General features: G+C 31.8%; 1 protein-coding gene across 1 annotated transcript in view; it reads right to left on the minus strand.

Annotated features, from left to right (window-relative positions):
- Positions 1 to 2,460: 2,460 nt before the first annotated feature.
- Clec2a (C-type lectin domain family 2 member A) overlaps positions 2,461 to 25,607 on the minus strand; it is a 49,034-nt gene continuing 25,887 nt past the window's right edge. Inside the window, exons 2-3 of the mRNA XM_076855327.1 lie at positions 6,087 to 6,256; positions 2,461 to 2,568 (exon numbers count right to left, since the gene is read on the minus strand). Coding sequence (XP_076711442.1) covers positions 2,461 to 2,568; positions 6,087 to 6,256 — 278 coding nt within the window. The remainder of the gene's footprint in view (positions 2,569 to 6,086; positions 6,257 to 25,607) is intronic.

Here is a 25,607-nt window from a genome sequence, read left to right on the forward strand (position 1 = left end):
CTAAACAATATTTGTAGATATTGCTATTTAATTCACAAGTATTTAGTAACTTTAGATTGCCATAGAGTACCAAATTTAGTATGGCATATAGTTCCCTTTAAATCCGGGCCTGTTCAAATTTACCTGGTCTTTTATTACCTTCAGGTCTCGTTCTTTCCAATCTTCATTTTTTTCCTGACTAGCATCTTTTATCAATTGTGAGAAACCTCACAGGTGAATTTCACTTGCTTGTAAAATTCTGTCTGTGAATTTTCATTTTAGAAAAACTTTGTTTTCTTTACTTGTCAACTTAAAAATATTTTCCCTGTGATAATTTCCTTGGGCATTTTATTTCTTCTTTATAATACCTCTGAACCTCTTCATATGTCATCTGCATTTAATTTTCCACTTTTTGCAGCATTTGGTAATTAAATGCTTAAGGTTCATCTAAATAGTTCCTTTGCTTTTATAAGTGTAAAGGTAATGCTAAGATATTTGTCACTACTATTTATAATCCAGTTTAAAAAAAAATAGCTGTATTTATGCTTTATACAGGGGAGTGTGTATATTAAAATGGAGTAATAATACAATACAATACAACCCCTTAAGAACAAAGTCCTGAGTTTTACAATTCATGCAATGGTGAGTTTCAGTTTTAGTCTCTTACTGCCTAGTCACCTATTTAACTGTGGTTAGTAATTCCTACATTCCTATTAAGATTAAAATGATCAAAAGAATGTTTTTAAAGAAGAGGGGTTGGAAGTAAGAAATAAGAGAAAAGTAAAAATGAGGGTGAGAAAAGAGGATGAAAAGATGCAAAATTTTGTATAATAGAAAACACTAGAATGAGACATTACTGTTATTCCCCTAAATTCTTATTAGTCTCTCTCCAATGTGCATTCTCTTATTACCACTACTTTAATTATAATTAGTGAGTATACATTCAACATCCATAGGATGCATTCTATAGACTTCACAACTTTAAGATTAGAGATACTATTAACCTTGAATAAACATGAAAATAATGTCCTCTAAAGAGGGTTTCTCGAATAGGAGAAGTCCAAACACTCCCCTATCTATCTACCCACACCAGTTTGTACCATTCATATTATCATTAGGCAATAGATCCTTGGGATTCACAGATAAAGCATCAATAGTTGAGCCTGTTTACTCACAGGACTCTCACATGATAATCTGAATACAATTTTTTTCTACTTTGCTGTGAAGTTCTTGTGTATGAATTACACTACATACTTGATTAAGTCTTATAAAGTAGTGCAAATATTGCAAAACTGAAAGATAACTAGTATTGATGACTCTAGTCTTAAGAAGCAGCCATTTTAAATGACACTAATCTGAATTTATAAAATCAAAATATTCACAGAATATCTTAAAATGTAACTAAAGCTTTTCATTCATATTTTAATCCATTACATGTTCGAAATTTTATTTACAAAGTGATTTGGAAACTTTTTTGTGGTGCTGGAATTGAATCCAGAGCCTTGTGAATTCTAAGCATGTACTCTAACCCTGAGTTATACCACAACCCTAGGGCTTTCAAGTATGTGAAAATATACACACATATATAGAAATGTACATGTATGTATATATACATATACATATATATATGTATATATATATATATTTTGAATGCCAAGAATCAAATAGATTTATAAAAATGAATTTGGAGATTTGAAGTGAAACAGAAATTAAAATTTGTGACCATGAATTTCAGGTATATTTATGTTAATGTAACATATATCAGTATGAATAAAAGCTACATTTGATATATAATGCCTTATATTTATGGTGTCTTAACTTCATGGTAGATATGCGACTGGTTTGCTACAAATCCATTTCCTAAACAAATGGCCACTGGAACTGCTAATCCCAATTTTGTGTAGATAGGCACATTCTCCAATTCCAAAAATTTTAAACCTGAAACAAAATATAAGAAAAAATATAACAGAATTAGTGAATAATGGTTGGAAATTTTAGAGAGAAATTTCATTTGCTATGAGTTTTTACTGTAACAATACAATAATTGCTTGAATAAAAAGCAAACTAAATTCATATTTTTTACTGGCCTAAAAGGTAGCTACTCAAACTATAATCTATATGTGATGAAAGTGCATGCTTCATTGCCAAACATTTTAGATATGCATTCTAAATATTCTGTTATTTGAGATCTCTAAACATCAATGTTTTTTCATATGTAAAATGAAAATAAATTTAATTACCCCTCAGCATTATTGTGGTGGTCAAATAATATAATGACTATGAATCATTGTGTGGCATGTTACAGGTATAAAGTTATTTGCATAATGATTTGTGTTACCATTTTTCCCTCAGGGATCATTTTCGTTTTTACCACCAAGAATCTTCCAAGAGAATGGTGTAAATAGATTGCAACTTGGTTTTCTCCAAAGTAAGAAATGGCTAGGGGCTTCAGAGTTATTTGTGTAAATTATATATTGAAACTTACCAACCACTGTATCTGGTTCCATCTATCCATTGCCAGTTCTGTCCTGGTTTTCTGCTTAGTCCAATCCAGTATTGAGAATGGTCTGAATATCGCTCTAGGAAATGCTTTAATAAAGTAATTTCAGGATAAATATCAAATAAGCCTGATTCTCTTGAAATTTCTTTCATCTAATTCATTATGCTCTTCATGGAAATAGAGACTTCCAAATACAGAAAAGATCTTAGAAGTCTCATTGTCCTTATCTGGTCTATGGGTTAGTTCAGGGATATTGCCACTTCTGTAACAACTTTGGTAGTAAATTGCATTGTGTAGTTTTTATTTTTCTGTTCAATTTTCTAAGAGTTTAAATAAGACAATGATTATCTCTTCCTTGAAGGCTTGACTAAATTTGCCAGTAAATCTTTCTATATTTAATTGCCACTGAGTTTTTTGTTTTGTTTGGTTTGGATAAGAGTAGCTTTCATATATTTTCCTTCACGCAGTCCCTAACTTTTCTGTCTTTCCTCTCCTCCCACCTCTCTCACCTTTTCTCTCTCCCTGTCTCTCTCTGTGTATGTGGATATGTGTGTATGTATACACTTGCCTGTGTGCAATCAGATGATTTAGTACATCTCTATAAGTAGCCCATAGCCAGAATTTTTTTGGTTGCTTTTAAAAACAATCTGATCATTTCTTTTAAGAGATGGGTTAAATATGTTTATACTGTATTGTGATTGATATTATATTTGAATTTATTAATGTTAAGTTTTTGACTACCATCTTTTTTTGGTCTTTTTTCTTTTACCTTCTCTGAATTGTGTTGAATTTTGTATATCTTTACTTGGTTTAAACATTATAAGCTGCATTTTTTACTCTTTTGTTTTTTAAAAATGTGTCTATTCTTCCAATTTATAGATTGTCTCAACATTTATTTAAACAATTATCCATTTCTACTGTTTAAAATATATTGGCATAAAATTATTTTTAATATTGCATGTTTTAAAATCTCCACTGTTTTTTTTTTCTTTTAGTTAGTTTGTTTCATTCCTTGTTTCTTTTTAATTTTTCCTTTGCAATACTAGTTTTTGAACTTAGGGTTTTGAACATGCTAAGCAAGCACTGTACCATTAAGATTGTCTCATTAAGTTGCCCAATTGGGTTTGAACTTTGGCTTTTCCTGCCTCAGCCTCCTGAGTAGATGGGATCAAAGGTGTGCAATACTACACCTGGCTAAATCTCTAATGTTTTTAATAAAAACATATTTATTTATTTATTTTATTTATTGGTACATTATAATTATACATTATAATTATATATTATCATTATATAATATATATATATATAATTATTGTTACATATCCATACATGCATGGAATACAACTTGGCCAATTAAATTCCCCAGAACCTCCTCTTTTTTTCCCTTTCTTTTTTAACCTATTTCACTTCCTCTACTTTATTGGTCTCCCTTTTATTTTCATAAGATCTCCCAGCTTTTTTCTCTCTAACATCCACATATGAGAGAAAAATATATAACCCTTGACTTTCCAAGTTTGGTTTATTTCATTTAATATAATGCTCTTACATTCCATCCATTTTCCCTGCAAATAAAAAAATTTAATTTTTCTTTATTGAGGAATAGAACTCCATTGTGTATATGTACCACTCATCAGTTGCCATCTAGGATACATGATTGGCCATTGTCAATTGTGCTACTATAAACATGAATATGTATGTATCACTATAGTATGAAGACTTCATTCTTTAGGATTAATATCAAGGAGTGGTATAACTGGGTCATATGGTGGTTCTATTCCTAGTGTTTTAAGGAATCTCCATAGTGATTTCCATAGTGGTTTTATTAATTTTCCAATCCCATCAACAGTATATAAGTGTTCCTTTTTCCCCCACATCCTTACCAGCATTTATTATTGTTTTCTGGATGATGTTCATTCTAACTGGAATAAAAGGAAATTTGTGTAGTTTTGACTTATATTTCTCTGACTGTTTAAGATGTTGAACATTTTTTATGAATATATGTGTGTGTGTGCATGCATGTATATATATATATATATATATATATATATATATATATATATATATACAAAAATTATTTTCAGTGGAATGTGGGACTCATTTGCATCTTTAAACCATCCTAATGTCTTCTTTTAAAAATCTTTTTCAAATCAATTTCAAAATTGTTCAATTCCTCCTTGACTATTCTTGATAAAAATGAGTATTTATTATATTTAATAAGTATACTTATTTTAATAAGTATACTTATTAAATATTATCCCCTATTCCCTAAATTCTTATCTTTTCTTGTCCCATCACCTATGGCATTATACATTTCTATTGTCTTTATTTTGGAGGAAGTTTGAGTGGTGTGTTTTTAAGTTTCTCTGTTCACCCTTTTCTGCGTACCCAAAGCACCCAGATCATGGTTATACTGACTCATTTATTCCTTCCAATGTATTCATCAAGTGATTTTTTTTCATGATTCTTTTCTTATTATTAGTTCTAATAGAGTTTCATAATAGACAACTTTCATTTGGTATTAAATTGATAGGTAAATAATTATTTCTACTGAGGTTTTATTAGTTTTCCAGGTCTGAACAATGGAAAGGGTTTTAGATTTTCCTCGAATTTTGGTGCTATATTTCCACCTGAAAATGTAGAGCTTTGTAATTATGTGATTGAACATCTTTGAAGAACAGTTGGGCTGTTTTTGGTAATTATCAGTAGCATATAAATTGTTCTATGTAGAATATTATGGTTTGGATCTAAAAATGTACTCCAAAGAGCTTATGTGCTGGGCAATGTAACTGTTCAGAGGTGAAAAAACTGGGTTGTAACAGCTGTAAACTCATCAGTGGATTAATCCATTTGATGGGTGAATGATTTGAGTGGATTATGGGGTAGAACAGTAGTGGGGCATACTGGAGTAAGTGGTCACTGGGGGGTTGTCCTTGGGGATTATTTCTTGTGCATGGTTCTTCATTCTCTTCTACTCTATTTCCTGGCATTTTTGAGCTGAGCAGCTTTCTTCCACCAGATCCTTATGTGCTCTTTCACCTTGGGCCCCGCAATAGAGTCAGCCAACCATGGATTGGACCTGTAAAACTGTGAGCCTCAAATAAATCTTTCCTCCTCTATGATATTCTTGTCAAGTATTTTTTGTAATAGTGATGAAAAGTTGGACAAAACATACAACAGAGGTAAAATGACTAGCATGTAGTACCTTATTTCTAAGTATCCCTACTTCCAGTTAAAAAGTCAATTTACAAGGACTGGGGTTATGGCTCAGCAGTAGAGCACTAGCCTAGCACATGCCAGGTCCTGGGCCCGATCCTAAGTACCACATAAAAAGAAATAAATAAAATAAATGTTTTTTTAAAAAAAAGTCAATTGAGGGAAATCATGTCCTGAATTTTGCTTCATTTGTATCGTGAAGGTTGAACAGACCTCAACTACCTGTGGTCTCACCTTAACAGTTTCTCTGTTATGGTCTATTGAGTTAATGTGAAAAATAGCAACTCCTCTGAGCTGTGTAAGACAGACATTTCTGGACTATTTGGATTGCCAGTGTTTTCTCCATATTAGCTACAACCTCTGAAATATGCTCATATTTCAAAATCATTCTTACCAGTTCTTTTGTGGTGTTGAATACAACAAGCGTTGATTCATGAGAGGCACAGAAGTTCTGGCTTGCTGCCCAAGTGGTTGTATTTTCAGAAAAATAAAAGCACTTTCCAAGGTAACCGATCCAATCATCCAGGCATGGTGGGTGTTCAGTAGGAGATTCACATTTTTTAACTAAAAATAATTTAATAAAATATTAAGTACTGGCAGATTTTAAATCACTAAAATTTCTGCTCCAAGAAAAAGGAGAATTTGATTTAAAACACTTATCTATCCAGATGAGTTAAATTCACCAGATGACATTTGACCCTGAAAAAATGGGGAATTCATTAATCACTCTGTTTTTCACCCTCCCCAAAGAATAAGCTCCTAAATTGTTGTACTTTCTTTCCTGTTAGGTTGAAAAAAAATCTTTGATAGATGCTACTCATGTAGATGTTGATATTGCTCATATATTCAAGGCTTTTCCTAGGTGAAGACAAGAATCACATGATAATCTCAGTAGATGCAGAAAAAGCAGTTGACAAAATTCAGCATGCATTCATGCTCAAAACACTAGAAAAACTAGGAATAGTAGGAACATATCTCAACATTGTAAAAGCTATATATTCTAAACCCAAGGCAAACATGATTCTAAATGAAAAAAAAAATGGAATAAAAAGCATTCCTATTAAAAAGTGGAACAAGACAGGGATGCCCTTTTTCACCACTCTTATTCAACATAGTCCTTGAAACCCTAGCTAAGCAATTAGACAAAAGAAAGAAATTAAAGGGATATGAATAGGAAAAGAAGAGCTCAAATTATTCCTATTTTCTGATGACATGATTCTGTAATTAGAAGAACCAAAAAAAAAAAAAAAACCCAGCTAGAAAGCTTATAGAACTCATAAACAAATTCCACAAATTAGCAGGGTATAAAATCAACACCAATATATTAAATGCATTTCTACACACCAATGATATATAAACTGAAAGAGAAATCAGGGAAAATATGTCCTTTACAATAGTTTCAAGAAAAATGAAATATTTGGGAATAAACCTAATAAAGGAGGTGAAAGAACTCTACAATAAAAAAATATAGAACACTAAAGAAAGAACTTGAAGAAGACATCAGAAAATGGAAATTTTGTCCATTTTCCTGAATAAAGCAGAATTAATATTATCAAAATGGCCACATTACCAAAAGTGCTATATAAATTTAATGCAATTCCCATTAAAATTCTCATGATATTCTTCTTCATAGAAATGTAAAAAGCAGTTATAAAATTCATTTAGAAAAACAAGAGGCCCAGAATGGCCAAAGCAATCCTTAGTGAGAAAAGTGATGCAGGAGTCATCACAATACCATACTAACAAAAATGGCATGATATTGGCACCAAAACAGACATGAAAGAAAATCAATGCTATAAAATAGAAGACAGAGATACAAACACATGTAAATCCGGTTATCTCATCCTAGACAAAGTATTCATTAAAGAAAAGATAAACTCTTCAACAAATGGTGCTCAGAAAACTGGATATCCATATGTAGTAGAATAAAATTAAAGCCCTGTCTCTCACCCTGCACAAAACTCAATTTTATGTGGATCAATGACCTACGCATTAGACCAGAGACCCTGTGCCTAATAGAAGAAAGAGTAGGTCCAACTCTCCATCATGTCAGCTTAGGAATCAACTTCCTCAATAATACTCCTAAAGTTTAAGAAGTAAAATCAAGAATCAATAAATGGGATGAGATCAAACTGAAAAGCTTCTTCATAGCAAAGGAAACAATTAAGAATGTGAAGAGAGATCCTACAGAATGGGAGAAAATCTTTACCACCTGTACCTCAGATAAGGCATTGATTTCTAGGATATACAAAAAACTAAAAAAAAATTAAAAAAAGAAAAAGAAATAATCAATAAATGGGCAAAGGAACTGAATAAACATTTCACAGAAGAAGAAATTTGAATGGTCAGAAAATATATGAAAAATGATCAATATCTTTATCAAGTAGAGAAATGCAAATTTGCAAATTAAAACTATACTGAGATTACATCTTACTCCAGTCAGAATGGCAATTATAAAAAATATAAGTAATATTAAATGTTTTCAAGGATGTGGGGAGAAAGTTATCCTCATACATTGTTGGTGGGCCTGCAAATTGGTGCAACCACTATGGAAAGCATTATGGAGATTCCTTAGAAAATTTGGAATAGAACTACCATTTGACCCAGTTATCCCCACTCCTTGGTCTACACCCAAAAGATTTAAAAATGACATAAACAGTGATGCAGCCACATCAATGTTTACAGCAGCTCAACTCACAATAGCCAAGCTATGGAAATCATCTAGGCATCTTTCAATGGATGAATGGATAAAGAAATATGGTATATATACAGAATGGAATATTATTCACTCATAAAAAACAATGAAATAATGGCATTTGCTGGTAGATGGATAGAACTGGAGAATATCATGCTAAGTGAAATAAGCCAATACCAAAAAAACCAAAGGTCGAATGTTCTTATCTGTGGATGCCAACCCCAAACAAATGAAGCTGGGTAGGGGAATAATAGAAATCCACTGGATTAGACAAAGGGAAATGAAAGGAAGGGAGCGGGGCATAGGAAAGACGGCAGAATTAATCAGACATGACTATCCTAGGGAAATGAAGGAAATGGAGAAAACCAGTAGAACTAATCAGATATACTAATCTTTTATTTGAATACAGGACGAGGGTAACTCGGCATCATGTACAACCACAAGAGTGGGATTCTAAATAGAATAAGCTATACTCTATGTATTTTTAATTTGTGAAAATACATTCTACTGTCATGTATACCTAAAAAGAACAAATAAAAATAAATTAAAAAAAAAAAATACGGGCTGGGGATATGGCTCAAGCGGTAGCGCGCTCGCCTGGCATGCATGCGGCCCGGGTTCGAACCTCAGCACCACATATAAACAAAAATGTTGTGTCCGCCAAGAACTGAAAAATAAATATTAAAAAATTCTCTTTCTCTCTCTCTCTCTCTCTCTCTCTCTCTCTCTCTCTCTCTCCTCTCTCTCTCTCTCTCTCTCTTAAAAAAAATACAAGAAAATATATAGATGGAATAGTGATAAAAGCTCAGAGAACATGTGCCAGTGGGAGCTTCTGTAATTCAGAGGTGGGGATTGGAATGGACTTCTAAGATAATACTTTTAAGTTTGCATTGAACTCACTCGATGAAAGGGTTAAATGTGTTATCAACAAAGAGATAGTCAATGAGCAAAGTCTCTGAAGTGGATGACTTTTCACTTGAGAAAAGAAGAAAACCAGTACAATTGAATATAGAGAGCAAGAGGAAACCGAGGCCTGAGAGATGGGCAAAAACTGAGTGTTGCTTTTAAGCATGCTAAAAATTTTCAACCTTAAACTAAAGGATTATCTACAAATTAGGGGTAGATAGTGTCATATGTGTTAGATGGATGATATATTGATACATTAAAAATATATTAGAGGAAAACACATTCTGGAGAAAGACTTGTGTTCATATTAAAGTACACCAGTCAAGTAAGTAGGATGCACCTGATCCAGTATTCATTTGCTTACCCTATGCTTAAATGATGGTTATAATCTTTCTCTTTAAACTTTAATGAAAAATGCATCAGAATTTGATCTGTTCATTTTTGTAGCTTTATTCTCTCTGTATCACTTTTTTTTTTTTTTTGCTTATCTGATTTTTTCCATAAAAACAGCTTGCGGTTTCTATACACACCATGATACTCTATGTAACATCTGGGCTTTTGCTCATGCTGACAAGCATTCCTCAATGCACCCTTCCTTCCTAAACTTATAGTTAAAAAAATGCCATATTCATTCAACCATAAACTATCCAAGTATATTGAGAAAATCTGTTCTGTTGAGGAATCATCTTTTCTATGAATTTCCCCTGCCCCAATCTGACAGAATTTACTCCTTTCTGTGCTGTCTACTTCTGATAGAACATTAGGATCTGCACATTATAGTTTCAATGGCCATTTTTGTCTCCTGTTCTCTATTTCAGCATCTGATGATTACTTTGTGTCTCTTTACTGCATATGCCAACATATCTGAACAATGTATTTGCATATGTATGTACATATGGTGGAGGAAGAAAAAACCTTGTTCCACATAATGACATTTGACAGCAATGGGCCATATATATGATAGTTATCCCATAAGATTTTATGTTGTCTTTACTTTATCTCATGATTGCATCAAGAGGCCACATTGAGTAACTGATCTGTACCATCTAGGTTAGTGTAAGAACACTCAGCAATGCTCACATAATGATGTAATTGCCTGATGATTCATATCTCAGACCTTATTCTCTTTATTAATTAATATGAATATATGTAATTATATCATACCTGGGTATATAACTGTCATATACCTCTCAAGTATACTTAAGTACATGAATAATTTTTATTTTAGTTTTGTTTAGATCATTAATATTGTGTTGCAGATTATTTTAATCTAAGCATCAACATCTACTAAGTAGGAAAAGCCTGATTTTATTCCAAAGCAAAAAAATCAGTCATTAAATATGTGTACCATTAGCTCATTATGTTTTCCTTTCTTCCCCAAGTTAAAGCAAATATTCCTTAATTTGAGTTGATAATTTTAGGGAATCAAGGAGCTTTTCGCACTGTAAGTGACCCTAAAAGTTATGTGGTTGAATCAGTTGTTGTATAGATAAGGAAACTGATATCTTAGATACTAGATGACTTGATTAACAATGAAGTTGTTAATATCTCTCTCTCCTTTGGTACTGAGAATCACACCTAAGGCCTAAAGCATTCTAGGCAGGCACTCTGCCACTGAGTAATACCCACAACCCTTTTGATATTTTGAGACAGGGCCTCAATACGTTGCCCAGACTGGCTTTGAATTTATGATCTTTCTGCCTCAGCCTCCTGAGTAGTTGGCATTAATGGAGATGCACCACACTCAGCCCCTAATGAAATATTTTTGATACAACTTGAAGCAGGGAACAAATATGAGGGTTTGTGTGAATTCCACTGATGAAATTCCAGTGAGGGAGATGAGGGAGAATTAGGAGTACCTTGTGAGGATGGATTGCACTGACTGAATAGTAAATTCTGTGGCAAATTTATTAGCAAATTAAGTAGTAAATTTGCTTGAAAGCAAATTAAATCCTTTAACAACTTAAAGGGAATTCATTTTTCATAAACCACAGAAAGTAAGCTTGTTCAGAATGAGGCAATATTGTTGATGTAGTAAAGAACAGCAAAAAAAAAAAAAAATCAGGTTGTAAACGACTTAGCTGTCTAGATAATCAGTTTAAACCTCTGACTGCCAATTCCTCACTTATGACAAAATTAAAAAAATCATAATCCTTTACTTGCTTAATTCTCTGCACTCCTTGAAATCCAAATGAGATATTGTGCATTAGAGTATCTTGTAAAGCATAAAAGATTTCATAAATATATATTTTATTTTATAAAACAACTTAATGTAATATTATTATTATTTGCTTGGAAGAATTAAATAGCTGTCTTTTCTTAAATGCTATAATTTAAACTAAGTAAAAATATTAATAATATTTATGTCTTTCCATGTTCAATAGGTATTATCCATGTTATTATTACCTGAGTAACATTTTTATTAACTAGTTTGTAGCTAGGTATAAAATTATAACTTTTGTTCCATCACTAAGAAGAAGTGATTTGGTTATAAAGTGCTTCAATGGAAATATTAAAGCCCATTCATGTAATATACTCCAGGGTCTCTTTGGCAAAATTATTAATTTATCTCGACATCTTTACTTAATATCCTCTTCATAGAAATATTATTCTTATTATTTGACTCACATTTATTTCTCTTGCTGGTTTAGTTTCATTAGGATAAGAATCATATTTGTCTTATTTTTCAATATCTAGCTTTGTACTTAGTTCAAACAATAACTGTATTTTCTTTCCCACTCTCTATCCACACAGCTTTAATATATGTACAAATTTATATACTATACATGTGTCTTTGTATACACACATGTGTACATATAAATATATAATGATACATATATTCAGGTATATATTGTCATAGTACTTATTTCATAGAACAAAGTTGATAAATTTGCCTATATCTGTATAAAATAATTTATATATATGTGTATACTTATATATAAACAAAGAGTACATGAACATTTATTTCTATAAATTACTATATATTTATATTATATATGTACTTAATGCATGTGGTCAAGTGAAATTCATATATACATTTGTATATGATGTCTACATACATGTGTAGTTATGTATATGTTTTTCAATACCTCATTAAAATGTTTTTAATTATTAGAAAGATATAAGTTCTTAGTTTACTATCATGAAGAGGAAATTTTGCTTTTAAAATATAAAAATAATCTATATTAATAATCTATATTTCACATAAAAAGCATGGCTAATAAGAGAGCAACCATGTTTTCCTTCCATTTATCTATGTATGTATAGTTGTCAATTGTGATTAGGACTTTGACATCTGACCCCATCAGCACACGCTGCACAACCAGAAACAGAGCAAATGTTTTGCACCTCGAACTCAAAACTCATTCTTACAGGCATAACCATCAACTAGAAGTAGCTAAGAATAAAATATTAAGATTTTTATGAATGTTTATGGTTTAAGCTAGGCACTATTCCACAAACTGTTACTAGTCCACAGTGAGATAAGTACCTCACAGCAGGTTGTAAAAATTGTTGGGATATTGTTAAATGTCAGTTAACTATCTCATCAAACATACGTTTTAGTTCTTGTATTTTATTTCCATTGAGTCTTTCTTGGCGAAGGAAGCAGTATGGTGATTATAGTGCACACTAAAACCCTTACCTGGTAAGAACTAAATCAGTAATACAAGGAGACTTCACATATATTATTTTGTCCTCACAATATTTGGCATATTTTATAGAATCTTGATCTTTTCTCAGGTTAGTGATTTGTGGTTATGATACTCTTTTGCTATGCTTAGCAGCAGCAGTGAACCATAACTCCAAATCAACCACAAGAGTTATCAGAGCAAATGTGAACACTCTACAGTGACTGTGTTGCTAAGCTATGATGTTTATAAGTTAGGTATATTAAGTTCATATTTTGTATAAGGTATTTTCAACTTAAAATGCATTTATCAGGACATAAGCCCATCATAGGATGAAGAGTGTATGTAAAAAGTCAGGATTAAGTTTGGTCTGAAATCATCCCTTGTTCTTGACTAATATGAGAAATTTATAAATAATAAAATATTTCATAGCAGAGGTTACATGAGTATATTTGAGAAATAGGCAGCTCACCTGTTAAAACTGTGGCTAGCACAGTTATTAGAATCACCGAACAGAAGACAAGGATGATGATTTTAGACATATAAAATCTTATATTCTGTCTTGGAGCTTCTTGTGACTGCATGGTAATATTGGAAGATATAGTATTTCCTGTAAAAGATTAATTAGATCTTTATTACTGGTATGTCTAAAATAACATAAGATTCAAGATCAAAATCAATATATAGAAATTTTATAACATAAAATATCATTTACACTATCATAAAATATTAAATACTTGTGAATAAATATATAAACTAAAGACTACACAAAATTGAGACAGAAATTGTAGACATAAATGGAGAGTGATATTTTTTTGAGTCAGAAAACACATATTTTTTAGCTGTTAATTCTTCCCAAATTAACCTAAGATTCATCATAATCCCAGGAAAATACCTTCCCAGGACTTTCTTCTCATTATTTTGTATTTTGACAGATGTTGGAAACCCATTTATATAATTCATATGAAAATGCAAGGGAAATCAAATTTTAAAAGAATTAAGTCCATGAACAACATTACTTGGTTTAAAGTTTTATTATAAAGCTGTAATTATCAATATTGCAAGGTGCTTCTGTAAAAATAGACAAATAGTACAGAAATAAATCCATACATATGTGTATATGGGATTTTGTTAAGAACACAAAAAGGATAATCATTTGATAAATGATACTGGAATAATTGAATATATTCATGCTCAAAAAATGATTTCAAGCCATACTTCAATCCATTAGCAGAATTTATTCAAAATTGAACACAGAAATAAAAAACCAAAAACTCTAAAACTTTAGAATAGAAGTATACTTTCTAAAAAGTAATCACTTTTTCTCTTCAAAAGATAATGTTAACAAAATGAAAAAAATAAAAACAAGCAAGAAACTGGATGAAAATATTTGCAAACCAAATATCTGGTAAAGAACTTGTGTCCAGAATGTATAATGGATTCTCAATAGTTAACAGGAAAATTAATGACTTAATAAAAACTATGAGCAAAAATATTGAACAGATATATTCTGAAGAAGATACATGAGTGTGAAATTTTACTTATAAAAACACTCATCATCACTAGTCCTTAATAAAATGCAAATGAAAAGCAAATTTGGAAATCAAACATAGGTGTCAGAATGACTACTATTAAAACCTGTGACCATACCAAGTACCATTGTCCATGTTTTGGTCAAGGATAACCTCATATACAATGCTATAAATTCATAATATTAAAAAGTTCTTATTGTCAAGTTATGTTGTAACCATCTTAATGTCATAGTGCAACACATCATTGACATATCTGTGTAAGATTGGTGTAAACAAACCTACTGCACCTCCAGGTGTAAATATAAAACACAGCACATACAATTAGGTATAGTACATTGTACTTGATAATGATAACAAATGACTATGCTACTGGTTTATCTATTTACTGTACTTTTTTTCCTTTATTGTAGAGTGTGCCTCCTATTTGCAAAAAAAAATAAAAAAATTATTGGAAAACATTGATTGTCTTAGGCTGGCAGCCATCTCCTATGTCTCATATTACAGTATCTTTTGGTTGCATAAAGAAAGTACATCAAGTGATTGACATATACATTTAGATCTATACTAGGACTTATACATACATGCTTTTAAATTTTGTTTTCATAAAGTAACTTTATTTCATATTCTTATGCCCATTTGTTTTAGCTTATTGAAGTTAGATTTCCATGACTCAGAGAAAAAAGGCAGTTCCATGACTCTTTTATCAAATACTTTCTGGTCTATTTAGATAATAAAATTGAGTCTAAATTTACATATTAAAACATGCAGATCCTTTATTCAAGAGTATGACTGCTTCCCCATTTTACAACTATCTGGGGGCTCTTGGACAGAGCAATCTATCCTGGAGGAAGCAAGTATGGACAGCTTCTTCACACTTTTTTTTTAATTTTTAAAAATTTGTTCTACTTAGTTGTACATGACAGTAGAATGCATCTCAATTCATTGTACACAAATAGAGTGCAACAATTCAATTCTCTGATTGTTTATGGTGTAGAGATGCACAATTTGTGGAATCATACATGTACCTAGGGTAATGATGTCTGCCTCATTCTACCATATTTCATACCCTTATAATCCCATACTACCCTCCCCTTTGCCCAATCCAAAGTTCCTCCATTCTTCCCATGCCCCCTCCCCATCATAGACCAGCATCCACTAATCAGAGAAAATATTTAGTGTTTTGGGATTGGCTTATTTCTCCAACTCCATCCATTTACTTGCAAATGCCATAATTTTATTCTCTTTTAATGCTGAGTAATATTCCATTGTATATATACACCACAGTTTCTTTATCCATTCATCTATTGATGGGCATCTAGATTGGTTCCACACTTAAGCTATTGTGAATTCAGCTGCTATAAACATTGGTGTGGCTATGTCACTATAGTATGTTGATTTTAATTCCTTTGGGTACAGATCAAGGAGTGACATAGTTGGGTCAAAAATGGTGGTTTCATTCAAATTTTTTGAGTAGTCTCCACACTGTTTTACAAAGTGGTTGTACCAATTTGCAGTTCCGCCAGCAATGTATGAGTGTACCTTTTTCTCTACATCCTCTCCAACACTTATTATTACTTGTATTCTTGATAACTGCCATTCTGACAAGGTGAGATGATATCTTAGAGTAGTTTTCATTTGCATTTCTATAATTACTAAAGATGTCGAACGCTTTTTCATATATTTGTTGATTGATTGTGTATCTTCTTCTGAGAAGTGTCTGTTTAGTTTCCTAGCCCATTTATTGATTGGATTGTTTGTTTTTTTGTATTAAGTTTTATGAGTTCTTTATGTATCCTGGAGATTAATGCTTTATCTGATCTATGTGTGGTAAAAATTTGCTCCTATACAATAAGTTCTCTTTTCACCTCAATATGAGCAATGGATAGCAGAAGACATCAAGGAAGAGATAAAAAAAAAATCTTAGAAGTAAATGAGAACACCACTACAACATATCAAATTCTCTGGGATACTATGAAGGCAGTGCTAAGAGGAAAGTTCATTGAATTGCGCTCATTTATTAAAAGAATAAAAAGTCAAAATTTCAAAGCCTTAGAAAAAGAAGAACAAATCAACACCGAAACTAGTAGAAGACAGGAAATAATTAAAATCAGAGCTGAAATCAATGAAACTGAAACAAAATAAACAATTGAAAAAACTGACAAAAAAAGTTGGTTCTTTGAAAAAAAATAAATAAAAGTGATAAACTCTTAGCCACGCTAAGGAAGAGAAGGAGAGAGAAAACTCAAATTACTAAAATTCATGACAAAAAAAAATCACAATGACACTATTGAAATACAGAGGACAATTAGAAACTATTTTGAAAAAATTATACTCCAATAAAATAGAAAATCTCAATGACATCAACAAATTTCTAGAAACATAAGATCTACCCAAATTGAATCAGGAGGACATACACAATTTAAACAGATCAATTTCAAGCAAGGAAATAGAAGATGCCACCGAAAGCCTACCAAACAACCCCCAGGACCAGAAGGATTCTGAGCAAAGTTCTACAAGACCTTCCAAAAAGAACTAATACCAACATTCCCCAAATTATTCTATGAAATATAAAAGGAAGGATCCCTTTCAAATTCATTCTATGAGGCTAGCATTAACCTGATTCCAAAACCAGACAAAGACACATCAAGGAAAGAAAACTTCAGACCAATATCTCTGATGCAAAAATTCTCAATAAAATCCTGGCCAATTGCATACAAAAACATTTTAAAAAGATAGTGCACCACAATCAAGTGGGGGTTCATCCCAAGGATGCAAGGTTGACTTAACATACAGAAATCAATAAATGTAAAACATCACATCAATAGACTTAGAGACAAGAATCATGATTACCTCTAAAGATGCTGAAAAAGCATTTGGTAAAATGCAGCACCCCTTCATCTTCAAAACACAAGAGAAACTAGGAATAATAGGATCATACCTTCACATTGTAAAAGCTATCTATGCTAAGCCCAAGGCCAACATTCTTCTAAATGAAGAAAAATTGGAAGTATTCCCTCTAAAAACTAGAACAAGACAAGAATGCCCTCTTTCACCACTTCTATTCAACATAGTTCTTGAAATTCTAGCCAGAGCAATCAGACAGACAAAAGAAATTAAAGGGATGTGCATAGGGAAAGAAGAACTCAAACTATCACTCATTGTAGAGGACATGATTTTATATTTATAAGATCCAAAAATTCCACTAGAAAACTTCTAGAAATGAATTCAGCAAAGTAGCAGGATATAAAATCAATACCCATAAATCAAATGCATTTCTATACATAAGTGATAAATCCATTGAAAGAGAAATTAGGGAAACTACCCCATTTAATATAGCCTCATAAAATATAAAATACTTGGGAATCAGTCTAATAAAAGAGGTGAAAAAACTCTATAAAGAAAACGACAGAACACTAAAGAAGGATATTTTAGAAGAACTTAGAAGATGGAAAGATCTCTCATGCTCTTGGATAGGCAGAGTTAATATTGTCAAAATGACCATACTACCAAAACTGTCCTATAGATTTAAGGTAATTCCTACTAAAATCCCAATGACATCCTTGTGAAACTAGAAAAAGAAATCATGAATTTATTTGGAAAAATAAGAGGCCCAGTAGAGATTGAAAGATCTACCCAATGGTGAGAGAGATGGTGTAGTGAAACAGGAGGCATCATAATACCAGACATTAACCTATACTACAGAGCAATAGTAACAAAAGCAGCATGATATTGGCACCAAAATAGACATGTAGACCAATGATACAGAATAGAGGATATAGAGACCAACCTACATAAATACTGTTATCTTATCCTGTCTCATACTAAACAAAGGCACCAAAAACATACATTGGAGAAAGGATAGCCTCTTCAAAAAATGGTGCTGTGAAAACTGGAAATCCATATGTAGCAAAATGAAATTAAACTCCTATCTCATGCACAAAACTCAACTCCAAGTGGATCAAGGACCTAGGAATTACACCAGAGACCCTGCACCTAATAGAAAAAGAAGTAGGCCCAAATCTTCATCACATCAGATTAGGCCCATACTTCTTCAACAAGACTTCTAAAGTGCAAGAAATAAAGTCAAGAATACAAAAATGGGATGAATTCAAACTAAAAAGTTTCTTCTCAGACACAGAAAATTGTTTCTCATATCATTGATTTCTAGTTTCATTCCATTATGATCTGCTAGAACACAGGGTAGTATCTTTATCTTTTTTTTTTTTTTTTTTGTATTTGATGGGAGTTACTTTGTGGTGTAATATAAGGTGTATTTTAGAGAAGGATTCATGTGCTTCTGTAAGGTGAATTCACTTGATAATGGATTAAATACTCTATATATATTAAGTCTAAATCATTAATTATATTATTGAGTTCTATAGTTTCTTTGTTCAGCTTTTATTTGGAAGATCTACCCAATGGTGAGAGAGATGTGTTAAAGCTACCCAGTGTTGTTTTGTAATCTATTTGCTTCTTGAAATTGACTCCAGCAATTCAGTTCCCTGCACATCACTGCTAACACTATCATATTGGCTTAAGCTACATCCTGGCTGGCCTCCAAGGAGTTGGGGAATGCCCTTTACTCCCACTGAGAGGAAGTGCCAAGTTACCCAGAAAAAGGCTTTCTCCTAAGATATCACTTTCTTTTTTCCATTTTCGGTTCCTCTGGATCCTTTCATACTAATTCTATCCTACTTTTCAAAATCAAATATCTCAGAGCACAATAATTTACCTTTCCAGGAATAAAGTTATATCACAATACAAAGTTATCACATACAAGTAGATTCATGATTTCAGAGATGCAAAGTCACTGAAAATCACCTATTCCAACTATTTATTGTATTTTATAGATTAAAAAAAGTTATCAAGCATAAATAAGTTATTCAAGATCACTCAACAGGTTACTATAGGACTGATTCTTCATAAGGTAGTTTATTTTCTCTCTAGCATGTATGTTCAATTCACTAGGCTAGACTAAGATTCTGTAGCTTCTTCTCAGCTCTCTTTTAAGAAACTGTAAGCTCTAAGAGAAAAATAAATCTATTTTACCATTTTTATGTGGCAAACTTCTAAACCCCATGACTCCAGAATCAATATTTTAGTTACTTCTTCCATAATCTCTGATTCAGTATTGCTGGACTTATCCATTTCTCCTAATAAACCTGTTCTAATTTCAAAATAAGGATTTGTTCCTGTTTATCCTGTTTTCAACCATTTGTCTTGTTATAGACTAAGTTATTGATAATGTTTCCCTAACTATGATCAAACTATTTTTAAAAAATTTTCTCTCCTACTAATGTTTTTTTTTTTTTTTTAAATTTTCTCCCCTTGCTCTTCATTTTTCACAAAGTCGTCTGGATTTTTCATTGATCTATTGTTTCCTGACATATCCCAAATTTTGTCTCTCTTGAAAGAGACAGAAAATTATATCTTGTTAAATAAAAAATGACCAGAAACACTTATTAATTGTTAGGTTACAAGCTTAATTTTATCACTGAGTCACCATACAACACCCATCTTGATATATATATTCTGAAATTACCCATTATTATTATAGTTTTTACTTTGAAACTGCTTCATAAATCAACTTTAAGCTCATGCATTCAACCCAGACTTTGACAATGATTATGTTCACAGAAAATTTAAGAGAAAACTATCCAACAGACTTTCCTTCCAAATTATCCTTTACCTCTATGTAAGTCCTCTGTCTGATCCTTCCAGGACTGCTTAAACTAAACCTGATTCAGTGATACCTTTATCAGGCATTTGAAACTTACCAGAGACCTTCAGAACACTGACCTTGCAAAAGGAAGATGCTCACTCTGGAAAATTTTGTTTGATCTGCAGCCTCTCACTCTTGGGATCCTTCTCTTCTACAGATCTCACCTTCAGTAAAGAAATGACTCACACTTAAAGCCATATTAGAGAATTGGAAGTACTGAGGTAGACCACAGCCTGCAAACAAAAACCTCAGGATTTAGAAAATTCCGAGTCCTAAATGCCCATGGGAAGAAGAAGGCAAAACATAATAATCTAATGAAAGCAAGTGCATGGTTTAGAAGTGGGGAGGCACAAGAAGCATGACAATGCACAGTCCCTGGAAAGCTGAAGCATAAACCTTAGCTCACTTACATCCCTTTAAGAATGTCATTCTCCTTCCTTCAAATCTGACTTTAGAATATTTAACCCTTCTCAGTGTGGGAATAGATCTTTAGAATCCTTTATAAGCATTTATTATGACTTATATTTTCATACGCAGATGTTTCTGATCTCTTACTAGATGCACATAGCTTGAGAGAATGAACATTTAAATCTTACAGGTAAAATTTCTACTAAATGTTAAGGTAAAAAGATCAGTGCTCTTGAAGTGCTTGCCCACACCATCTTCCCTTTGTGCTAAACAGCTACCAGTTATTAAACATAAGAAGTATATTTTAATATTAGAAGGGGTAATTTTAATATTTGTTACATTGATTATTCATATTATCAAACTAAACAATGCCTTTGCTTACTATGTCCAATCATTGCTGTGGAGAATGGGGTTTTATTGTTGTTGTTGTTCATGGGAAACACAAAGACATTTTATTTTAATACTTCTAATTTGTGATAATATTTTTTGTTTTATGGAGAAATTAAATTCATCAATATTGAACATGGAAGTTCTAGTCAAGACCAAACATTTTTTTGAAGACTGTTTTAGTCAACTTTTTTTACTGGTCTGACTAAAAGACCTGACAATAACAATTTTAAGGAGGAAAAGTTTATTTGGGGCTCACTGTTTCAGAGGTCTCAGTCCACAGATGGCTGACCCCATTCCTTTGGATCCCAGGTGAGGCAGAACATCATGGCAGAAAGGTATGGTAGAGGAAAGCAGGTCAGGACATGGCCACTAAGAAGCAATGAGAAAGACACCACTTACTAGATATAAAATATATGTCCCTGATAACCCCTTCCTCCAGCCATACCCTACCTGCCTTTAGAGTTACCACTCAATTAATCTCTAACAGGAGATTAATTCACTGATTGGGTTAAGACTCTCATCATTTCACTTCTATACTTTCTTGTACTATCTCACACATGAGGTTTTGGGGAACACCTAATATCTAACCAGAATAAAGAATAAACAATTTAGTAGTATTTTAGGTATTGTGATTTTTTTTTTTAAAAAAGGAGAAAGTTATCAAACAAAGTATATATTATAAATAGTTCTTGAATATCAAGGTATTCAAGAACCATATACAGATGGTCCCCATTTTACAATGATTCAGTTCATAATTTTTCAACTTTATAATGATATAAAAATGGTAGACATCAGTAGAAACTGTACTAGATTGAAATTCTTCTAAAGATGGAGGTGTAGTTGTTCAGATATAAATTCAATATCTCAAGGCACAAACATTAATGAAAGTTAAAGACTTACAATCTCAGTATGTTTGAATCTGCAGCACTCTAGGCTTAGAAGAAATTATATGAAAATAGTGTGCAGAACAAAAATGCAAAACAAGGAAGTATTTATAATAATAGCATACTATTCTTATTTTATAATTAACATTTTTTTGTTCAAAGTCTGCTTCATTCATATTTTAAGAAAATTCTATCCATATTTTCACAAATATGTTGCAAAGTCTTATTCTTTGTCTTTCTTCCTCCATATTCTCATTTATTTTATCAGGTAATATGATTTCTTCTTCCATGTGAATACTAGAACAAGGCTAACTTCTACTCAACTACAGTTAAACCATATATATTTTCTAAAAATTCTGCTCCAACCTGTAAATGAATTGAATCTTCTTCTTAAAAAAAGCACACATATCTCATCATTCATTTGTATTTATTGGCTCTATAGAATCTTTCAAAGCAGCTGCACATAATGAAAGTTGAATCCTCATTAACATAATTCAATAACTATGGTACAATATAATGGACATTTCCTTTTTGATATACTTATTTGTAATTTTGTCTCTATATTAAAATATATTTAATACTTATTATTAATACGGAATTAATCATTTTACATAAGCAATTTTCCTATATAATTCTAATTTATACATTTAAGAATAAACAAGTACATAAATAAATTCCTCACATAAAAATTTTGTAAAGTAATCTCTTCTGCATTTCATTTTAAACCTCATACATAGAATATCAAATTTTGTTTTTATTTAATTTCCAAAGTTATCATCCTGCATAGTAATTATAGCACTTTTTAGAAATTCAATAGTATACATTAAAATATTTGTTGTGTAAAGAGCTATTTACCAGTTCACTTAAGACACTAAATTGCTTGATTGATACATTTGGAAGAAAACAAAAACTAGCTTGATTTTTATTTTTAAGACATTTTTTCCTATTATATAATATAGTGAGAGTCAATTTTGCCTCTTTAGTACAGATTCCTGGCATTTCTTGCCACAAAGCATTGGTTTTTGGACAATCAAGGATTCAGCCTTCTGTTTTCATGATTAGAGATGGAAGAATGGAATATTATAATTCTGAGTTATCTTAAGGGGTAGATTCTGACCATACCAGGGAGTTTTGTTAGTTAGAATTATTCTACCAGATGACAGCAATGTGCAGGAAGATAAAAATGTGTGGATCCTTCATGAGAAAGTAACAAGCATTTTTGTTCTTCCTGTTATCTTCCCCATCCTGAGTTGCTTCATATCTGGGGGCTGTAATGCTATATTACCAGTAAAGCCCTACACTTCTCCCAAAACCTGCTTCCTCCAATAACTTGGTGGGCTCCCAAATTTAGCACTAACATATACTGTGGAGAACTCTAACATTAATGTTCCACAGAGTATAGGGCTCCTCAGTGAATCTTCTTTTATGGTTTCAGTTTTTCTTTATTTCCCATTGTCCATTATTCTTGGAGAACATATGTTCCTGCCACTTGATTATGAATAACAATTTCTTCCTTTATTTGGGACAATTGCTCTTTTAACCCAGACTCAAGCAAAGACAACCACCACCCCTATTTCTGGAATAATTATTGTTACATTTATTCAAATTAATATGAAACAGACTGGCCTAGTTTGGTTATAGTTTTATATTGTGCAAGTGTAAGGTAAGATGGTCCAGATGATAATAGGCCTTGAATGTTAAGAAACAGGCTTGCATCATCATTGATTTTTCTCATTACATCTTCCTCTTTTTCTAAAAAGGAAAGTAAGTTTGTGGTCAAAAGTGGTATGTTACCTAAAACTTAAAAAAATTTTGTCGAATTTTCAGAGAAACTCATTTAGCACGAATACTTCATATAAAAAATTATTCTTCTTCAAGCTCCATATTTTATTTTAGTTGCTTTTATTTTTTTCTTAGTAGACATAGAAAGTATGATAGAAAATCTTGGATACATATTATTTTTCACATCTAGTGTCTGAAGCCATTTCTTCAATTACTTTCTGTGTAAATCTCTCTTCCTCCCTTTCTCCTTTTTTTTTTTTTTGGCAGGTTTAACTTATCTGGTAATAATAATTTAAACCTGCAAAATTTTGGTTGCTTTCCAGCATTTTCTATTTCCTTTGGGAAAACTTTTCCCTCCCAAACTTAATTTGGACTCATTGGGGCTGTTGAATACAGTGTTCCCTCCCCTTTTATTGCCCAAAGTTTATACATATAAAAGATATTCACCAAATAGATTTTCTCTGACCTCTAACAAAAAATTATATTGGAAAAAGATGGTGTACTAAAACTAGGTCTTTCTTTAGTGTCTTACCTTATATTTAGCATACGGACACAGGAAGAGGAAAGATACATCTCTTCCACTAGGATCAAAAGGTGTAAACAGCCTAAATGTTGCAGAAATTTTCTGGTCTCATGGAGATAGCAACTTGCAGATGAAGCCCAGGCAGACATTAAAAGAGAATAAAAAGATAGAGACAATTACAGAGCCACAAAGAAGTCAGTTGAGTCCCTCAACTAAGCCTGATGCTATAACCAACTGAACGTGGTTTCCCAGAAAATCTATAATCGTGAAAATTCAGTCTTTATAGGTAGGTCATATCCATCTTAAAGACAAGAAACCAAAAATCAAATAATTGCTTTACATAGCTGAGATGAAATTCTCTGATTATCACATTATTTCTATTGCATTTTTCTTCAAAAGTCAAATTTCCATTTGAATATTTTATGTCTCTTTTGGGAAGAAAATCTCCAATTCAAAAATTACTAGCCAGCAATCTGTGAATAGAATTCAGCCTAAGACATGTCCAAACAATGCTTTAAAAACATTTTTGCAACATTTGATAATATTTGAAAATCAGAAACTGTCATATAAAAAGCTGAGTGTTCTAAAATGCAGAAAATTCACTGTTTTTTAGTGTTTATTATCCATACTTACAATTTATGAAATCTGAGGGCTGGAATGGAAAAAACACAGCAATCATTAGGCCTGGATGCTTAGAAACCCTCTAATTTTTAAATAGACACACTCTCCTGTTCTCTGCAGAGGCTCAGACACAGTTAATTCTCTATATAGCCACTGATACAGAAGTTATTTCTTCAGTTTTCCACACTCCTCTTTCCTGAGTTTTGTAGATGTTAAACTCTGTTTAATCATATTTTTAACTCATAAACTCACCTATCATTTTATTTTGTATTGATTCTTTCTAGTTACACATGACAGTAGAATTCATTTGGATATAATTATACAAGCATGCAATATATCTTATTCTAATTAGGACCCCATTCTTGTGCATGTGCACAACGGTGGGATTCACTGTGTGTTTTAATATAGATACATAGAAAAATTATTTCAAATTAATTCTACTGTTTTTCCTTTTCATATCCCCCATTCCTTCCTTTTATTTTAGATTTTTGTGTTTGATAATCTTAAGATCATTTGTTTTAATGTCGCCTGTAATCAGAAAACTCTTTCTCCTTTCAACTATGAAATTTAAAATGGGAAATAATGCATAGTCTGACAATGATAAATACTCTTTTGCTATAGCTCTCTTTATAGTAGGGGATGGGGGGAAAGTATTTTTCCTATTGGTCTGCTTTGTGAATCTTATATAAATAATAAGCCTGTTAATAAACAAGATGACACCTTTTTATATATCATTTTCAGATGTACTAAGTAATCACCTGGGAGGCTCAGGAGAATAATATTTTATTTTTGTGGCATTTTGTATTCATGTTATATTTTCCCT

Source organism: Callospermophilus lateralis, chromosome 4, assembly GCF_048772815.1.
Source record: "Callospermophilus lateralis isolate mCalLat2 chromosome 4, mCalLat2.hap1, whole genome shotgun sequence".
NCBI lineage: Eukaryota > Metazoa > Chordata > Mammalia > Rodentia > Sciuridae > Callospermophilus > Callospermophilus lateralis.